Source organism: Amphichorda felina (genome assembly GCF_050947745.1).
Source record: "Amphichorda felina strain 45539 chromosome Unknown scaffold_8, whole genome shotgun sequence".
Taxonomy (NCBI): domain Eukaryota; kingdom Fungi; phylum Ascomycota; class Sordariomycetes; order Hypocreales; family Bionectriaceae; genus Amphichorda; species Amphichorda felina.
The window spans coordinates 1,249,471-1,268,926 of NW_028145042.1; the positions used below are offsets into that span (position 1 = coordinate 1,249,471).

At 53.1% G+C, this 19,456-nt stretch overlaps 6 protein-coding genes across 6 annotated transcripts; 3 read left to right on the plus strand and 3 right to left on the minus strand.

Moving 5' to 3' along the window:
- Positions 1-185: 185 nt before the first annotated feature.
- ACO1O0_008047 (ferric reductase like transmembrane component-domain-containing protein) lies at positions 186-2,046 on the minus strand (the record flags this gene model as incomplete). Its single annotated transcript, XM_083197413.1, has 2 exons — positions 186-1,138; positions 1,596-2,046. 2 exons carry the CDS (start codon positions 2,044-2,046, stop codon positions 186-188), a joined length of 1,404 nt encoding a protein of 467 aa, XP_083046881.1.
- Positions 2,047-2,068: 22 nt separating this feature from the next.
- Positions 2,069-2,303, plus strand: ACO1O0_008048 (uncharacterized protein; the record flags this gene model as incomplete). The annotated part of the gene is given in 2 exon segments (XM_083197414.1): positions 2,069-2,115; positions 2,135-2,303. The coding sequence occupies 2 exon segments, from the start codon at positions 2,069-2,071 to the stop codon at positions 2,301-2,303; spliced, it is 216 nt and encodes a 71-aa protein (XP_083046882.1).
- Positions 2,304-6,507: 4,204 nt separating this feature from the next.
- On the plus strand, positions 6,508-10,303 carry CLU1 (translation initiation factor 3 subunit CLU1; the record flags this gene model as incomplete). Its single annotated transcript, XM_083197415.1, has 2 exons — positions 6,508-6,570; positions 6,758-10,303. The coding sequence occupies 2 exons, from the start codon at positions 6,508-6,510 to the stop codon at positions 10,301-10,303; spliced, it is 3,609 nt and encodes a 1,202-aa protein (XP_083046883.1).
- Positions 10,304-11,190: 887 nt separating this feature from the next.
- Positions 11,191-13,254, minus strand: FKH2 (fork head domain-containing protein; the record flags this gene model as incomplete). Its single annotated transcript, XM_083197416.1, has 3 exons — positions 11,191-12,018; positions 12,086-13,051; positions 13,138-13,254. 3 exons carry the CDS (start codon positions 13,252-13,254, stop codon positions 11,191-11,193), a joined length of 1,911 nt encoding a protein of 636 aa, XP_083046884.1.
- A 1,012-nt stretch (positions 13,255-14,266) lies between these two features.
- PAP1 (polynucleotide adenylyltransferase PAP1) lies at positions 14,267-16,523 on the plus strand (the record flags this gene model as incomplete). The annotated part of the gene is made up of 6 exons (XM_083197417.1): positions 14,267-14,412; positions 14,474-15,212; positions 15,270-15,975; positions 16,082-16,202; positions 16,257-16,359; positions 16,461-16,523. The coding sequence occupies 6 exons, from the start codon at positions 14,267-14,269 to the stop codon at positions 16,521-16,523; spliced, it is 1,878 nt and encodes a 625-aa protein (XP_083046885.1).
- Positions 16,524-17,181: 658 nt separating this feature from the next.
- DML1 (tubulin domain-containing protein) lies at positions 17,182-18,872 on the minus strand (the record flags this gene model as incomplete). The annotated part of the gene is made up of 4 exons (XM_083197418.1): positions 17,182-17,443; positions 17,498-18,451; positions 18,518-18,729; positions 18,801-18,872. The coding sequence occupies 4 exons, from the start codon at positions 18,870-18,872 to the stop codon at positions 17,182-17,184; spliced, it is 1,500 nt and encodes a 499-aa protein (XP_083046886.1).
- Positions 18,873-19,456: the final 584 nt, after the last annotated feature.

The window sequence follows — 19,456 nt, forward strand, 5'->3', positions numbered from 1 at the left end:
TACTAAGGACTACTGAAGACCAATTATGAGTAGGTAGGTATTGCATTAGATGGCAGTACCTAGTATAACACCGTCTAAGCAGCATATCATCGGACGGAAACGCGGTTTGAAAAATGCTAATAACAGTTTAATCTCAGATCAGGTCTTTCCCTCGCCATGTCTCTCTGTGCCCGACCCATATCCCTCTACCACGAAAACGCTTCTTCAATGAAATCAATAGAGCTACGGCTTTGTCGTCCTCTTACCACACGCCGTACTTCGTCACTCAGTGTCCCTGGCCCACACACGGACACAGCCATGGCCCCCACCTGTTGCTCCTGCTCCATAGACAGAAGCGTTTCTATGTTCGGCCGCCCCGGGAACATTTGAACCGTAGATGAAGGGCTGTGGATTTCCTTGGTCGACCGGGGCTGGCTCACGAAGAGCGTTATGCGGAGCACATCCCTGCGCTTGTCCATGCCCAGAATCTCAGTCATCCAGGGGCGGATCCACTCGAGATGCTCGGGACTTTGAATAGCCCAAACCAAGTGTACCCTGCGCGTGGCGACTGTGCCGGCAGCAAACCCGGCGACTAGATCTTTTACATAGGGCACCTGATGAGTGACCCCAACACCGCCGGCAAAAAGAACAACAGTCCCGTATGAGTCGAGGGGGTGCTTAGCACCATAAGGGCCCTCCACGTAACATGTCGCGTCCATCTTTCCAGCAGGCGCGGCTGCTACTTTCTGGTAGAGAGTGTTTGTGAAGCCCGTCCTCGCCCGAATAATGAAGCAAATTTGCATCTTCTGCATTGCTTTCCTCTCCTGATGGGTGCTGGCGAGCTTGTCGGCGGTAAGATCGTCTGTCCCTTCGGTCCAGCTGACGGAGAAAGGGTGGGATTGCCAAAAGCTGATGCCGGGCATGTACAGGTAAGCGTGTTGTCCAGGTCGTGCGTGCCACGGGCGCGCCAATGTCATGGTAAGTCTGACTGTGTCGCCAGGAAGCGCTTCGATAACGGTCCTCGTCCGTGTACCCCCGAAATTGTTGTACACGACGCGCAAAGCCCGTGCGACGCGGTCTGCCAGCCAGAGGCCAATGACACCGTAGATGTACCTCATCTGCTCTAGCTCTCCAAGCTTTATGTGGTACCACACGCCCACTATAGATAGGGCAGCGAGGGCGATGTGAATCAACTTAAATAACTCGTAAAAAGCGTGACGGAGCGGGCTCCATGCCTGAATCCCTAGAATGACGAATGCTAGAGTGGCCTATTCCAAAAGTCAGCTCCACCGCGACTTGAAGTTACGAAGAAACATTGAGAGCGTACGATGAAACCCCACAATTGCATTGGGCTCTGGAAGATCCTGGGCAGAGCTTCCTCCCATCCGCCTTTGGCGAGATGCGCAATAGTGTGCGCAACGGCCTCAAGGATGACAATTCGGCCGAACCAACGATGCAACAGGTTGTATGTGTCAAAGGATATGCCCAAGAGCGGGATCAAAGGATTGTTCCTGCCGGCGAGAAGGAACAACGGAACCTTTGCCATCTAGTTAGATTGCGGTGAGACTCGAGCGAACAGGAAGGCTGGCGAACCATGTTGATAACAGACAAAACACCCGTTCGGTTTCTCACCAAGCGAGCGACATTTTCGTACGAGTCCGTGAAGTCAATGTCAACGACACAAAACGCGACATTGGTAGCGAAGTAGGCCACAAGGAAGAGCAGCTGGAAGCGAGTGGGCAACGTCCCAACGTTGAGCGCTGTGCTGAGCTGGATCTCGCGATTGTGTCTCTTCCGAAGTACTGGGGCGTACAGGATGTGGCGTTTCAGGCGGGCGAGATTGGGCGAAGGAAGGGCAAAGTATCGCTGGTGGTCGTTGTTGAGACACACCACGGTCCGTGTCCATTTCGTCGCTATATCAATGATTTTCCAGGCGATGACGGCGACGGCAATAGCTCCGCAGATAATGTAGAGATAGTCCGAGAGCAACTCGTTTTCGTGAGAGGCCTCAAATTTAGCTGCAGCTTGAGCCGGGTCGTCGTGACCGTCTCGGGACGCTAGAACCATGGCCGCAGAATTACCAGCATTCATGGCGGCGGGTTCGAAAAGGGAGAGTGGGAGGTGGGAAAGCAACGAGTGAGGGTGAAAAGAGAAGGGACGAAGACGAAGACGAAGAACCAGAAGAAGAAGAACCAGAAGAAGAAGAAGAAGAAGAAGAAGAAGAAGAAGAAGAAGAAGAAGAAGAAGAAGAAGAAGAAGAAGAAGAAGAAGAAGAAGAAGAAGAAGAAGAGGAAGAGGAGCAAACGCCCGAAAGAGAATGCTAGAAGAATCGAAAGGAAAAGAATAACAAGGCGAGTCAATTCGTACGTGACTAGAAAAAGGGTAGAGAGAGGGAAATGGGAGAAGAAAAGAGTCTTCACTGACCGGTGAATGAGGATGTCATTCGCCAGGCAGTGAGAGAGACTGAGAGTGACTGAGAGTGACAGAGTCCAAGGACCTAGCGACTCATGCCGTCTTAACGGGATTGCGGGAGTACCTGAGATGGCGCCTTTCCACTTCGTGTGGGTCGGGTGTTTTGTGTCCAAGGCTCCAAGCTCCTTAGGAGGTCCAGGGTCTGTGAGACTACGGGAGACCCCAGACCCATTCACCCAGCCATTCTTGTCGTTATTCGCCCACCACGCACAGTCTATTCTGCTACGAGTACCTACGGGGTATGAGTATGGTTCTGGTACTTCACTTGAGCCCCACAGAGAGTAGGTACGTACACAATGATCAGTGAGGTGAGTGACCGAGTGTCATGAGTTGGGATTTGGGACACAGTGCCTGTCGACCGTTTCCCGAGATGCGCAATTCACTACCCGCCCACCAACCAGTTGGCTCCCAGTGATTGGCGGTTGGCAGGCAATATACGCGTGCTTGAGGCAGCCAATGTCGCCTCGTAACTCGTTATCGCCGCCTGAAACATGGAGGTGGCTGCCGAGCACCCGGGCGAAGAAAAAGGCCTAAAATGGAACTGGAAAGCCAAGCAACAGACTCGATGGCTGATGGTTGGACCGTTGAACTGAGCGACAAAGCCTCACAGGCTCACAGAGGCTACTAGCAAGATGAATACGTACTCTCTCTGCTGTTGGAATGTGCTATTAATTATTCGTACTACGTATCCGTATGGCACCTACGGATACTCGCACTACTATCCGCACTACCTTATGTATCATCTCTGTTTCGATATTCGACCGACGGCGCAGCCCTGAAACTGCCCACCCCGCCCGCATTTCCGCTGTCGTCTACCATTGTAACCAATGAGCGTCCCGATCGTGTGCTGCCCGCCGCCCTCCTGGGCCCCTGACGATGACCAGTTGTCGCCGTCTGCCGATCGGGGCAACAGCTGGCTCGGCTTTTCCCTTTCCCTGCACTGCCTGCAGTGCCTGCAGTGTCTGCAGTGTCTGCAACGAGGATCTCTTTTTGCTGTTTTCGACCGACTCCTTGCTGCCCTTATTAGAGACCAGGCGCTTCCCATGTGTAGGAGCCTCGGCCGTTGCAGCCCTCCTCGCATAAGCTCTGGTCTCCTGCCGCTCACCAGCCCCCCCTATCAACGTTGCTGGCATAATAATACCAGTCGAAGTCACGTCACTAGACCCCGCCTGGGGTATTGATGGTAGTATTTTCCAGTCCATGGGCTCGGATCCAGAACCCCGGGAGCCTCGATCGCATTCTGATGGATCTGCACCACCTCCGTCAGCCTCTTCAACTCGCCTCCGATCTGTTTGACCTGGGGAATAAATTGTTTGAAGTTGCGTTCGACCTGGCGCCGTGCCCCTTGAGGCACTTGTACGAGTACATTTCGCACTCGTAGGAGCCTGTTTCTTTGTCTCGGGGCTTTGCATCACCCACTCGCCGATGCCCTCCTCCCATCGCCAGCGTGAGGGCACGGACGCCCCCCTCACGCGTCCCGGCGTCACGGATCCCACTGGTTGCATCTGGCGTTCGGCGAAGGCAACATCCCTTGAATCCTTTGTCTTCTGTGCTAAGAGAAATGTCCCTTCCCTGGTTAGGGCCTGGAGAAACCAGCCTGGCAGGCCTATGCTTCCCAATTTATGACATATTTGGATGAGATTATTGTGGCCTGGGCAGGGTGTTTCTTGGCTTCGCCCTTGAGCGATCGTACAGACCAAGTGCAACACCAAACGATAGTGGTTTCGTAGGTTGGATGTGGCGCCGTAGAGCCGATCCTCCTCCTCACCCTGGTCTCCTCTGATCCAATCACCAAGGATCTCACTTTTTACGTCAGTCCCAGCGAGGCAACGTGCCAGAGATAGAACCAAGGCCTGGCCTTGCCCCCTAGTCCCCAGTTGCGGGCGTGTCCTGTTGATGCCGTGGTCCAAAGCATAGAGCAGCCTTCGATGCGAGTTCCTGCGGGACAGCGTGTCAGGGGCATCGCTGTCCCTCGCATTCATGGCCGCAGTGGCCAAGCTTGCGGCTATCCTCACCACAGTCTGCTGTCTGTCACTCACTTGAGGCTCCCAGCATTTCCCCTTTTCGTCGAGGAGCAACATGTCCATGGTCGTTGCCAGAAACTCGATAGCCGTGGAGCCGCATGTTCCCTCTGTGATAGCCTCTACAGCTGACGTTAGAACAGTGGAAAAGGCTTTCGTGGAGAGCCATGAAGTAGGGAGTCGTTTCTCCTTGATCAAGTTCGAAATGATGCCAAATGTAGCTCCGTGGCCCTGGCCCTCGGCATGGACCGTCGCAGCGAGAAGAGCACGCAATGGTTGAATCTTAGTACCCTCGCCCAAGGAGCTCTGCGCGTTGCGGGGCGGCGGGAGAGCTCCTGGAATGGCAAAGGCAAGGCTTGCCGCCTCGTCGATGCAACCATTATACGCGTACAGTCGAACGAGGAGCCCGACATAGGCGGGTTCGAACAGTCCGTCTGAAACGGCATTCTCCAACGTCAAAACCCCATGCGCTCGAACTGCGTGTTTCAGCGGCCGCCATCCGAGACCAGTATATCCAAACCTCTCCAGCTGGCCAAATATCTCACGCGACACGTTTGATGTGCCGGGTATGGAATGGGCTGCCTGATCCTGAGACGCCTCTCTATCCCAGGCCACAATATTGTCCACGCAAGCAGGAATTTTTCGCAAGCACATAGCAAGTAGTGATTTTCGATGTGGTTCTTCTCCCTTAGCCTCGGTCGACCTCAAGAGCTGGTCAAGCCAGCCAAAAATCCACGAGTAAATGCGATAGTGTCCCTCGGGACGGTTGTCGCGCAGACAGCGCATCTCCTCGAAGAGATGTTTCGGGGCCATATATGAGGCATCTCTACCTCGCTTGTCCAAATTCCTTTCGTCGTAATAATTGTCGACCGTTCGGCATAGAGGCACGGGAAAATAGGCTTGGTCGGGAGAGGCAGATACCGTACTGGCATTTATCTCTCCGAGTGTTCGCACAGAGCGATGCGCCATCGCAGTTTGATGACCCTGAGGAAGAGGTCTTGGCTTCATCCTCCTAGAGCAATATGTATAGCGAGTTCGTTTTCGTTCCTGTTTCTCGTCACCACCCAAGCTCGGGCGTTTTGGTTGGATCCCATGTGCGTTGGCCTCCGAGACTAGTTTTCGAAGGGTTGCAATTCGTGACTCAAGCTGCAGCAGAAGCAAGTGGCAACGAGACGCAGTCCATGGTTGCGGGTCTTTGACATCGTCAGCTCTCGTCATGAGCACGCGTCGGCGCGTGCCGCCTGCGCCTGTCGGTTGTTGGGGCAATGTCGGATCTGCCTCGTCATCGGGTTCTCGTTGTTTGTGTGTAAAAGTCATAAAAACCAAAGAATATAACCAAAAGAGTTGCCAATGAGCAAGGGATATTCAATAGCTTCACACAGTTGCAGTGGTGAAGTGGTTTCACAATACTGCTATGTACTTAGGGGTACTAGTAGTACACTGGTAGTACTAGTAATATTGCCAATTCTGAGATTCGGGTCTGGAGAAAGGCCCGCGGATGGCGGGTCGACAGTTGCTGCGTGTTTACTTTCTTCTCCTTTCGGGTTAGTCTCCTGCACAAGATCTTCGCATCGGCCGGGCTCGGGGTCGATGACATAGCGAAATACCTGAGTGCAACCTCCTTCTCCACCAGAGAAGCCGCACTGAGGAAGTACACCGAGAGTAGCGGCTCAGACCCGGACCACCGGGCGCCGGCTGCCCGCCGTCCCCAGCATCATTTCGTGCAGTCAATTTTTTTTTCCTTTCCCACGGCAAACCTTCTTCATCTCCATTCTCCGACGGCATCGAGGACTCCGATTGCTCAATTTGTCCTCACCCATTTTTCCTTTATGGTATCTTGCGTGACGGGTCCTTCCCCCTCATCTGTACCAACTGTACCACCTTGTATTCTACCTTACTTGTCCACCGTTTCCTTGCCCAACTGTAATAATGGCTCCCGAGTCTGAGCATCCTGCATCCGCCCCAGGTAACAACACCTCGAGTTTTCGGCCACATCTGAACTCCCATTACTAACTCCAAGGCTCTACCTCAGCCAATGGCTCCGATGAGCATGAAGAGCACGGAACTGCTTCTTCAGAAACAGATGCCGCTGCGGAAGGTGAGTACATGCCAGCCCCTCTCGAAAGCTGCATACAGAGACCGATTCCTCGAACCTAGCTAACCATGCCCCATTAGCTCTGTTAAACATCACCGTTCTTCTTCCCGAGCCAAACCAAGAGAAAATTCAAATTACGGCACGTCCCTCGACACTTCGGCACAAAACAAAAGCTAACTGGTGTCCACAGGTCTCGTCACAAGAACAAGTCCACGAAGTTCGCCAGTCTATCATCGACCTCCCGGCCGCATTTCGATACACCTGCTTCCACCTCGAGTACCAGGGCCAGAAGATCAATGATTTCATCCCCATTGCCGAAATCCCCGACCTTGCACCCGATCCCGAGTTTCATCTAGTTCAAGATCCCTACACCGAGAAAGAGGCTCGCATCCACTTGGTACGCATTCGGGAGCTCATCGGAGCTGCTGGTGACCGCACAGACGTCACGCAGGGAGTTCTGGCGGGACTCTCCCTGTTCGAGACTGTCACCAGAAACGCCCAGGACCAGCCGGATGCTGAGGCAGGCCAAGCACCCGCTGCGGATTTCGATTTCCACGCCGCTCCGTCCCTGACATCCCTCGTTCCTAACGCCATAGAACCGGCCCCGAAGACTGTGAAGACAATTTCCCTGTCACCATGGAACCCTCCACCGTGCCACCTTCAGCAACGCGGGCACCTGCTCTACCTTGTTGTCACTACCAACGAGGGTGAACAGTTTCAAATCACCTCTCATGTTTCTGGCTTCTTCGTTAACAAATCCTCCAACGCCAAATTTGACCCTTTCCCGAAGTCCGCCCCCAAGGGCTATTCGGCACACTCTCTTCTTGAACTCCTGAGCCTCATGTCGCCCTCGTTTTCGGAATCCTTCCTTCAGCTCCAAGAGCACAACAACCAACGAGACCCGCTGGCGACGTTTCAAATCACGAACTCCATTCCATCCGCACCGTGGGCTGTTCCATCACCTAACTCGACGCTCTGCACGCATGTCTCGGATCCCACGCGGGCGCAAGAGACATATCTCCTCTCGGGGGTGGAAAATACGGACACCCTCCGTGACTGGAATGAAGAATTTCAGTCTGCCAAGGAGCTTCCCAAGGAGACAGTGCAGGACAGGGTATTCCGCGAGCGCTTGGTGTCAAAGCTCTTTGCCGACTATAACGATGCCGCTGCTCGCGGTGCTGTCATGGTCGCTCGTGGCGACATTGCGCCTCTGAACCCGACCGAGTGCCGAGACGCCCAAATTTTTGTCTACAACAACATCTTCTTTTCATTTGGTGCGGATGGTGTTGGAACATTCACCTCCGAGGGCGGAGATGAGGCCGCCAGGGTTGCAACCGGCAAAGATGTGGCTGGAGTCAAACTAGTGAACCAGTTGGACATTGATGGTCTTTTTACACCCGCCACTGTCCTTGTCGACTATCTGGGCAAGCGCATCGTGGCACAGAGCATTGTCCCGGGTATATTCAAGCAGCGTGAACCTGGCGAGAACCAGATTGACTACGGCGCCGTGGATGGCAAGGAGGTCGTCGCGGCTGATGAGCGATTCACATCGGTCTTTTCCCAGCTTTCTAAGGCTCTCAAAGTCAAGAAGCATCCCGTCTGGGACAAGGACGGGAAGCGGTTTGACCTAGAAGCAAGCGTGGAAACTAAAGGCCTCATGGGTACTGATGGTCGCAAATACGCCCTGGACCTATACCGAATCTCACCTCTCGATATCTCCTGGCTTGATGAGGCCGAGGAGTCCTCGGCTCAGCCAGGTGTGGCCCCATATCCCCACAGGATGACTGTCCTGAGACCAGAACTGGTCGACTCTCTTGCCAGGTATAAGTTGAAGCAGTTCATTGACGAGGAGATGGCTCGCAATAACCAGGCAGCTTCCCAAGAGTCCGGCGGTGACGACTCGGGGTCTAAGGACCAAGCTGATGAGGAGTTAAAGGCGAAACTTCAGCCAGACTTGTCCAAGTTCCAGTTTTCACTGAATCCCGATGTCTTCAGTGGACAAGTTCCTCAGACCAAGGAAGAGCTGACGCAGTGGGAGAAAGATGAGGATGAGGTACGCGCAGCTTGTCTCCACCTACGTGACCGAGTGATCCCGGACCTACTGCGTGAGCTGTCGGATTCCGACATCAGCTTCCCTATGGATGGCCAGTCACTGAGCCGTCTCCTCCACAAGCGCGGCATCAACATGAGATACCTTGGGAAAATTACCTCCCTTTCCACTGGCCACCGCCGTCTGGAATGCTTGCAGGATATTTGCATCCAGGATATGGTCGCTCGGTCCTTCAAGCATGTTGCCGCACGACACCTCCGGACGCTCCCTATCCCAGCTACCGCTATCTGCATCGCACATCTTTTCAATTGCCTCCTAGGCCATCAACTCAACTCGAAGCCCGTCACAGATATGGATTTGTCTCTGAAGAGCCTGTATCCCGACGCCGACTGGTCTTTCGAGACCGCCACACCCAAGAGCCTCCAGACCGAGATAGAGGAGGAAACACTTAAGAGATTCCGGTACAGGCTTCCAGCTGAGTGGTTCCAGCATAAGCGCCCAGCCCAGTTGCTTCGCGAAGTGTGTCTTGCAATGGGTGTTCAGGTTCAGGCGAAGGACTACATCTTTGTGGGCCCGGCTACCGAATCCAAGACCAACGGCCAAGCTAATGGCGACGCCAAAAAGAAAAAGAAGAAGGCCAGAGATGGATCTCCATCATCATCCACAACGTCTAATTCGGCTCCCTCCACCTTCACCCCTGAGGACATCATCGATGTTGTGCCCGTAGTGAAGCACTCGTGTCCTCGTAGTGCTCTTGCTGAGGAGGCGCTCGAAGCCGGACGGCTATCTCTGCTTCAGAACCAGAGGAAGCTGGGCCAAGAACTACTGCTGGAGTCACTCTCCCTTCACGAACAAATCTATGGTATCCTCCACCCTGAGGTTGCCCGGGTTTACAACACCCTTTCCATGCTCTACTACAACCTGGATGACAAAGACGCGGCTGTGGAGCTGGCAAGGAAGGCCATCGTTGTGGCGGAGCGTACAGTCGGTGTTGATTCTGCCGAGACTTTGCTCAATTATCTGAATCTGAGTCTCTTCTTGCATCAAGCCGGCGATAGCAAGAACGCCCTCGTCTATTCCAAGCATGCTTTGAATCTGTGGAAAATCATCTATGGACCTGACCATCCTGATTCCATCACCACGCTCAACAATGCCGCCGTCATGCTCCAGCACGTCAAGGCTTATCATGAGTCGCGTCTTTGGTTCGAGGAATCTCTGCGGGTTTGCGAGTCTGTATTCGGCAAACAGTCTGTGAATTCCGCGACTCTGTTGTTTCAGCTTGCTCAAGCGCTGGCCCTGGACCAGGATTCAAAGGCTGCAGTCAACCGGATGCGAGAGTCTTACAATGTTTTCCTTGCTGAGCTGGGTCCAGAAGACAAGAACACTAAGGAAGCCGAGACTTGGCTGGAGCAGCTGACACAGAATGCTGTGTCCATTGCGAAGCATGCCAAGGATGCTCAAGCCAAGCGAATCAGGTCAGGAATTCGCTTCCCAGCAGCCACGCCTACTCCAGCAGCACCACCTGCTGCTCCGGTTAGCCACATGGCCTCGTCGTCCCAGATCGACTCCCGCAGCATCGATGACCTTATCAAGTTCATCGAAGGCAGCGATCAACAAGCCAAGCCGTCCAAGAAACACTCGGGCCAGGGTAACCCCAAGAGAAGGGGTCGAGGGTCGGCCAAATAAGTCGACCCCGCGATGAGGCTTAGCCTCGAATCCTGTATAATTAAGATGTGGCCACGAAGAATGGAGAGGATTGTATAGTATGTATATGGGTAAATGAACGTAGTGGAGCATGCCGGGGTAGTCATGGGACTCCAAAGTCGCATTTATCCTTTGTACTTGTATCGTGGTATAGATGGCCCCTCACCAATCATAAATATCCTCACTCATCTCTTCTCTTTCCCTCTTAACGCGTCATCGAGACTGCGCATGGGACAGGATTGCCTGCGTTTGGCAGGAGAAGTCTGGTTTCTGTATTGGGCAAGGAGCACGAACACATAATAGGTGCTTGACGGCCCTCAGCCTTGTCCGACACACCATCTCCTACACTCATAAGGTATTAGTGCCTAGTAGTCATCATGATGTAAGTAATAGGGACCAGTTGCTAGTTTCATCATCCAAACAACTTAGGCTACGCTCAACTAACAGGAGGCCATCCCCCCTAATCCGTCTTCATAACTCATTCCATTCGTTTGTCCATCAATATTGCTCATGGTGAGTCCTTCTCAAGTACGGACACACATCGACATAATCTCATGGTTAACGATTCTCAGCCATGCTTCGGAGTTACCATCCATGAGGCTTGCCTACGGGGATCCGGTCACCCATATCCCAACTATGCCCCAATGGTTTTGTGTCTATTATGCACAATGATATCGGAGCAAGTTTCGTTCTGTCTAGGGCGTCCTGCCGCATGGTAGTGGCATGGCCACATTGACTGTCCCTAACCCAAACGGAAGGTACTCGTAACAGAGAGCCCTCTGCCTGTCGGTTCGTGAAACGCGCCGATGCTCTGAAACCCTCTGTTCGATGAAGATTAGCGTTATTCTTCTCATACGATCGCTTCAAACTCACTGTGCGAGGTCAAAACCTTGATCATCATCGTCATCATCTTCTTCCTCGCTCTTCTCCGCCACCAGCTTTTTCAACGGCGAATCAACTTGCTCCTGCGAATTCTCCTTTTGGGGCCGCGTAGGGCTACTGGGCGGGGACTTGTCTCCGCGCAGAGGGCTACTACTTTGAGGCAAGACGGGAGCAGGTGTCTTAGTTGGACTAGTTCCCCTCAATGGAGTGCTCGCGATATCAATAAACCTCCAGAAAGGAGCAGGCGAGCTGGTCGGCATGTGCTGACTAGGACGCTGGGCAGTGCTTGGTGGTGCAAGCTTGGGGTGAACCCTCGGAGGTGCTGGGGTGACAAACGAGCCCCCGTCATCCTGGAAAAATGAGGAAGTCAGGGTGGGCGAGTGTGGATTATAGTTGGAGAATGAAGGATCCTCAGTCGCCGTCTTTTTGGACCGGGGCAACGGGCTTCCATCCACCGCCAAAACAGTATTTGCTCTTGTTGATTGCTTCAGCGGTCCGTCCGGTGTTGACTGGGACATTGGCAATGAGGACCTAGGTAGTGGCGATGCGAAGACAGTGCCGGGTCGTTTCCGGCTAGAGGGAGATCCCCTCGCAGCCATGTCCCTCGGGCCTTGTGTAATGTAGTTTAGTTGGTTCGGGGACGATGGAGCTGAAGAGCCACGATGACCACCGCGGCCAATGCGCCAGGCGTTTCGTAGCAGCTCCTCCTTAGTCTCAGGCACGAGCTGCCACTTTGCACCTTTCCCAGGCTCGTAGCTAGACCTCGCAACCTTCTCAAAATGTTTATTGAGAGAAAGATTGTGTCGTATGGAATTCTACCAAAGGGTTACCAGTCAAAAAAGAAAAAAAAACCACATATGCGGGATAGGAGCGCAAGCTTACCTGCCAGCCAGAGGGGTATTGGTGACGGTAATAAGCATACTGGTCCATGATATATGTATATATACCGTTCAGAGTGAGCTTGCCCTCTGGAGCGCTAATGATGGCCTGGGTTATCATCTGCGCGTAACTATACTGCGGCTTGATATGTTTGTTCTCGTCCTTGCTTAGGTCTGCCCCGTTAGCACCGACCATGACGGGGCCTGGCGTGCTGAAAACAGGAGATTTTGTGGATGTCAACGCGTGCCGGTTCTGGGTCGAGGGTGGTGGCGTGCCTGGTCGTCGGTAGTCGACAGGAGCAGGAGCAAGATGAGACTGTTGGCGCGGAGCACGAGTTCTGGGAGTCGTAGCGTTCAGTCCACACCTTTCTAGGAAAGAAGGGTGAATATGAAGTGGGCTGATTTCCGATGGCAAGACAAACATCATCTCGACGCCGCCAATCTCGAGGACTTCCCCGCTCGATAATTGATGGCTTTCGTTTGGCTTGAACAGCCGAGTGTCGACTCTTGCTCCATTGCGGCCCTTGACGCTAAGCAACCACCTCTCATTCTTAGAGTCGAATGAGATGATGGCGTGTTCGCGTGACACCGTCTTACTTGGTCCCAAATCAATGTGGACTTGCTCCTCGTCGTGCTCCTCAGGATCATCCTTCTCGTTATCGGGGCTGCTTGCTCCACCACCCTCTCGATGTCGCTCGGCACGTCTACTGCTCGTCCTCGCTTCCACGGCACCTCCCTCGGGCGCTCTCCCGATGTTGATGGCGAGCTTTGTGATGTAGAACGTCCAATCCTGGGCAGCAACTTTCGCATATGCCTTAACACCATCACTATTGGCCTCGTGAATAGAATTGGCATGGTCTTTGCTCGCCTGGACCGGCTGGTTCTTGAGCTTCTGGGTGATTTGCGTGACTAGGGCATCATCGTCGACGGTGGACGAGGGCTCTGACTCGGGAGGCTCAGGATCCGATACCTATGTTCCAAAGCAATTAGTACGGCATCCCATTTGGGCATCGTCAATGGATATATAAACAGAGCAATTCGGAGATAAACGCGCACCTTTCTACGGCGTTTCGCTGGACGAGTTGGTGTCGGTTCCTCCTCAGCTGGTGCTGTTGCAAGATCATCATGCGTCTCACGTCGCTTACGTTGCGATCGCTTCGATGAAGGGGGCATCTTGGACCATGCGATATTGGTCGAAATAGTTGGGTATCGTGACAGCAATAGAAAAAACGGCAGAGAGTCGGTCAGTCGCCGACGGAGTCGAACGTCTTGGAGGTGTTGCGACGGCTTTCGACAGGCTTTCTCAAGCGGAGGGATGGATCGAAAACAGAGCCTCACCTAGTCTCGTCACAGGGTTCGGCGCTAAGGTGTGGCAGTTCGGTCGTGCAATGTGGTAGTTATGTTAAAAAAAAAGATAGGCACCAAGTATTATTCCCATTATTGCATCGCTTGTAGATGCAAAGCGCGAAAGAAGTGGTAGGCTGGATTTCTTTTCGTTGCGATTAATACTCGTAGACCGCGTTCGCGTTGAGTGTTCAAACGGAGGGGCTAGCCAAAAAAAGAAGAAGAGGGCAGGAAAAACAAAATATTGTGTGACTCAGTCTAGCCATATATAGACAAGGCTTAGTGCTCTTTCTGATTCACGCTCCCCCCCAACCACGCTCAGCCTCTCTCACCAAGCCTACATATAGTAGTATCCGTACTGTATGTAGTACGTAGGAGTTGTGATTTCTCGCGAGAAACCAACCCATTCAAATCAACCCCGAAAATCAAGGAAATATTGCGTAGAGGTTGTCTGGTTTCATGCGCAAGTAGCGGAACTCGGCGTTGCGATGGGACAATGGTTCCCAAATTTTGAACGTACTAATGTTTATATCCACACAGCCGCTAGCCATGTTGGAGAAATAAGTTGCAGCTCCACCTGAAAGCTCACCTCACCAACCATCCAACAAACAAATACTTTTGGATCTTCCGCAACACTCCTGGTCAACTCACGGTCACCCTACAGTCGCATGTCCCATCCGCGCTGCTGGCGGAAGTGCTCGATTATCTCGGCGAAGCATCGCCTGCTTTCTCCGCTAAAACCATTCTACGTTCCGTGATCGCAAACCCGTCCGACGTTGAATACTCGTCCTCGCCTGCTCCCACGCCCGCGCCGCCATCGTTGGCGCCAGGGCCAGCTGCCATGGAGGCCCCCCAACAAATGTACGGGGTTACGCCTCCAATGAAGCTTGATTTGCCCACAGATGCTGAGAGTCGATCGACCGACGCTCTTCTGGAAGAGTTAAAGAAACAAGGCACATTCGAAAGCCCAGCCGACACAGCAAAGAGGTATGGCTACCCTCTTCCTAATACGAGAAGATGATTTACTGATGCCTTTATTTTCTTGCAGAGAAGAAGTCATCAAATCTCTCAAAAAAATTTGCAATGAGTTCGTCAAGCACGTTGCCAAAATAAAAGAGCCCAAGAACGAGGTTCTCATTCGCAACGCCATCGGCAAAGTCTTCACCTACGGAAGCTATCGACTTGGAGTTTATGGGCCTGGTTCTGATATCGACACACTCATTGTCGCCCCAAAATACGTTCTCCGGGAAGACTACTTCGAGCATTTTCCCAAAATGCTTGTCGCCATGGCCCCAAAAGGTGCCATCACGGATCTGACCGTGGTAACGGATGCCTTCGTGCCCATTATCAAGTTCGAGTACTCCGGTATTAGCATTGATTTGATTTTCTCTAGAATTATTCAGAAGCAGCTTCCCGAAGATCTGACTCTTCAGGATTCTGCGCTGCTGCGTGGATTGGACGAGGCTGAGCTCCGCTCCCTAAACGGAACTCGCGTCACTGACGAAATCCTTAACCTCGTCCCCGAGCAAAGCACCTTCCGAAAGGCGCTACGAGCAATCAAACTCTGGGCACAGCGTCGTGCCGTCTACGCAAACATCATGGGCTTCCCGGGCGGTGTCGCTTGGGCTATGCTCGTTGCACGCGTCTGCCAGCTTTATCCCAAGGCTGCAGCTTCCGTCGTGGTCAACAAATTCTTCCTGATCATCAGCCAGTGGCAGTGGCCTCATCCAGTATTGCTGAAACCAATAGAGAGCGGGCCCCTTCCTGTAAGGGTGTGGAACCCCAAGGTGCGTCTTGCCTTCCTCTTACCTCTTCCTTAGCCGCCCGCTAACTGGGACGTTTAGCTGCACAAAGGCGATTCGTTTCATCTCATGCCCGTTATAACACCGGCCTACCCTTCCATGTGTGCCACATTCAACATCACTCGATCTTCCATGACCATCATACAGCGAGAGCTTCAGCGTGGGTTTGAGATCACAGAGAAGATCATGACAGGGAAGCGGCCATGGAGCGACCTATTCACCAAGCACACATTTTTCACTTCCGGTTACAAATATTACATCAGTGTCATAGCCACTAGCAAAACGCAGGAGGCTCACAACATTTGGTCCGGCTATGTCGAGTCCAAGGTTCGGATGCTCGTCCAGAAATTAGAGCAGCATCCGAGTATCGCCTTGGCCCATGCGTTCAATAAAGGCTACGAACGTCGGCACCGGTGTAAGACAAGCGAGGAAATTCTCCAGGTTCAGGAAGGGAGCATGGAGTTTCTCGTTAGCCGAGACACGCCAAGCCTTAATGGCGCGAACAACAACGCGAGCGGCAGCGACCGGGTGAAGAAGGAGGAGCCAGTCATCAAGAAGGAAGAGGATGACACCGAGGAGGACGGCGTCAGTTCTACTATTCCAAAAGCAGAGACAGCCGATGTGAAACCCGAGGATAAAATGTCCGTCAAAGAAGAGAACGAGCCTATAAACTCCAATGTCACAGCTCCCCCCCAAACAATGGACATCTTTACCACAACACATTACATTGGCTTGGAACTTGCGAGTAGTAAGTGTTTTCCCATTGTCGTTCCCTTGTGTTTGGCAATTCACCTCACCCGAAGTTTCTCGCGATTAGTGCCTACATGTCTTGCTCGCCCCGGCTAACCGTTAAGATGCGAAATCCCTGGATCTTTCATATCAGGTCGACGAGTTCAAAGCGCTCTGCACGTCTTGGAAGAAATACCAAGATGATTTGGAGAACGTGGCGTCCATCGGTGTCCAGCACTGCCGGAAGTAAGGCATTCCTTCGAACAACGTATCTCGGCCTAGTTGCTTACTACTGTACAGCTTTAATCTTCCCGATGATGTCTTCGAACCTGGCGAGAAGAAGCCCCAGAAGAAGTCGGGCGCTAAGAACGCACCCAATGGGAAAAAGCGAGAGGCTTCAGAGGTAATTAATCCGCGCCAACCTCGGTGTCCGGGCAGCAAATTGCGCCACTACGAGTCGGCCGTAGTTCTATACCGCGGGGCAGCGTACTAATGGTTCAACAGGAGAACCCGCAACAGCCCCCGCCAGCGAAACGGCAGCAAGCTTCGGTCGCAGCCGCGGGCTGAAGAACCTGGGGTTTCGACACGACGTCGATTAGCAATAGTGCGCGTTCCACCAGCCGCAATGTGCCTAATATGCCTTGACTATTTCCTACGATATGCTGTCCTCTTTTGGCCAGCTATCCCTCCGGATACTGCTGATCTAAGGAATGTCGTTGATATTTGCGACCCTGACTGACATGCAGAACATGTTTCAATACCCTCATGGCCCTAGAGTTTTTGCAGCGAAGAGGGAATCACGCCGGTATTTTACCCTACCTGCTAATCCTCCTCTCCAAGTATCATCTTCTCCCAGCGTCTGCCACACATCCTACCCCGGGTACGAGGTGTCACTGGTCCCCCCTCAATAGGGACGTGACAAATAGCAGGCCGACATGTGTCATGAAGAGGGTTTGTGCGGTAGACGTGGTCGCAGAATTAGGTATAACCGTTACACACTTCCAGTGGAATACCCGTCGCCACATTGGGGATGTGAATCAGGTGGTCTTCCACGTTCCAACAAATTCCCCTCTTGGGTTTGTACTTAGAAAGTCGGCTTCGCTAGATCAATACAAACACGTGTTGAGGCCACAGGCCTCTTTGACCCCACAGTTGGCAGCCTTAAAACATTAAGCAACTAGAGACCATAGAGGACGCTAGAAACTCCGTCTGCAGCAGTATAGCATTACAAATCATCATCGTCGTCACTATCGCTTGACCAGTCATCTTGGTATGCATCCGCAATCTCAGCTAGACCATTGGAGAGTGCCTCACGCTCGTCTAATGGAATTGACCAAAAAGTAAGCGATTTCAAGTTCTTGACTTGCGGCGCCATAGTTGTTTCCGTCGACAACACAGTCCGGATATTGATATCCCTTTGACCAGCTCCGTCTTTGTAGATGGACGGGAAGCTATCGAGCAAAGGAAACTTGAGTGGGGTGTCAAATCTGTTCCGGTATGTGAGCTTTACGTGGATAGCTGGGGAGTCTGTGGGCGTTTACCTCCGGTAGACAGGGTCCCCCACGAGTCGACGGCTACGGGTATCAGCTTCTTCGCCATCGCCGTCGGCATCATCTTTCCCTGGTTCGGGCCCACGGACACAAGACAGCTGGCCAAAAACCCGTCCCTTCCGGTTTTTTTTGGCAGGTCCTTGAAGGCTCCCAAGGCCAAAGAACTCCGCTTCTGTTCCCTCTTGGGCCTGTTCACTCACTGAGGACCCGACACCCATACGGATGCGAGAGAGCGTCTGGTTCCCGGCTGCATTCAGGCTCTCAACCATGTCCCACATTGACATTGGTTGGCTATTCCTCCGGATAGCCATACGAGTTTCGATGGTGCTAGTTTCGATGGCAGTCGCAAATGCCGCGGATACTTGCCATGGAGATCTAGAGTCAAGAGAGAAATTTCGCGGGAGCCGACTTTCGGGTATAGTCAATGGTACTACCATGGATGCTGTAAAGCGCGCCTGGGCAATGGACTGGGCCACATTGGCCGTGCGTAGGCGGCGCTTTTCGAGCGGCACGTCCACCGTGGGGCTTTGGAGGCCCCATAACCAGATACAAGACTTGGGGTATTCGTCTCGCAAAGCATCGAGATATCTCGTTGCGAAGCCACCCCAAGCATCGTCTAGTGTAGCCAAGGCCTGGATTCCCTGCATCCGATCACACTCCTCTGCAAAGGGACGGAAGTCCCGGTCAACAATGTCCTCGTCCTTTTCGAGTGACTGGAATAGTTCAGTTCCCATGGAGAAGCGCTCGAATGGGCGAATCGTGGAGTCGAGCTCGAAATCGTAGAGCTGGACAAGAGACTTGGGGTGGTAATATACGCGAGAGAAATCAGACCAGTATCGCACCGAGGAGCTCGTCAGCTGTGGCGGTTGGGTGCCCGCGTCCAGGCTCGCCTGGTAGGCACCAGTTTCCACGGGCGGCTGTTTGTGAAGGACTGACTGGCCAGACCTGGTAGAGGATAAGCATAGGTGACTGTTTAAGCTGCGGTGTGGCCCCCTTTTAGACGAGACCTACCAGAGTGATGATGCAGCTTCTAAATGTCCAGGCTCGATTTGCGGCTCGTATAGAGCATTTATTTTACGGAGGGCGCCGAAGCCTCCTTTGAGATCATAAATAATTGTCCGCGGCAAGAAAGTTTCTGATCCATCAGCCCCGATGCCTGGTCTCCAGTGGATGTTGTGGTCGACGGGAGACTCTTCCTGGTTGGCGTAGGTGAAGTAAGACTCCTATCAGCCTGGTTAGCTTGAGATCGGGGGTGCCCATGTGCGGCGAGAGGAGTGTTTGCTGTCTTTTGTACCTGGGCGTTCCAGAAATGAGTGGCCACATAGTTGCTCAGATGACCGAGCTGGAGTGTTACGATCTCGCGCATGGTGTACAGTCCGAAGGCAGCGGAAGCCGGGGACTAGCCTCGCACAAGAGCACACTGAATCCCGAAACTGGTAATTGGAATCACCGTGTATTATCCGTATGTAGACCGTCAACCTTTACGGGGACTTGAATGCCAGCTTTGTGGGGTTTCTAGGGTGGCCAGACCGGTAACCAGCTGGGGGGGGGGGGGGGGGCCATCTTGACAGCTTTTTCTCGGCCTCTGGTAGACTTGGCGCTAGGACGTGACCTCCTCGTGTACATTTGTGGGCTACAGTCGAAGCAGCACCACACCATACATCGAGCCGAACAAGGCGAGACATGGAGCTGGTGCATATTCGGGGAAACAGTTCACCATGGCTTACCTAACTTAAGCGCTCTATTGTGAAACCTCGATCCCTCGCGGAGGGGAGGGAAGGTACCCGATAAGTACACACTGAAACTCTCGGCTTCCAGCCTCCCCAAATGTCACTGGCGGCCTGGGGAGTGTGTGCGAGCCATGAGCTCATTAACTCAGTACGTAGGTACCTACCTACTACTTACCTAGGTACACTCGAGAACCGCGCTCTCGAGTAGTCACTGTTTAGG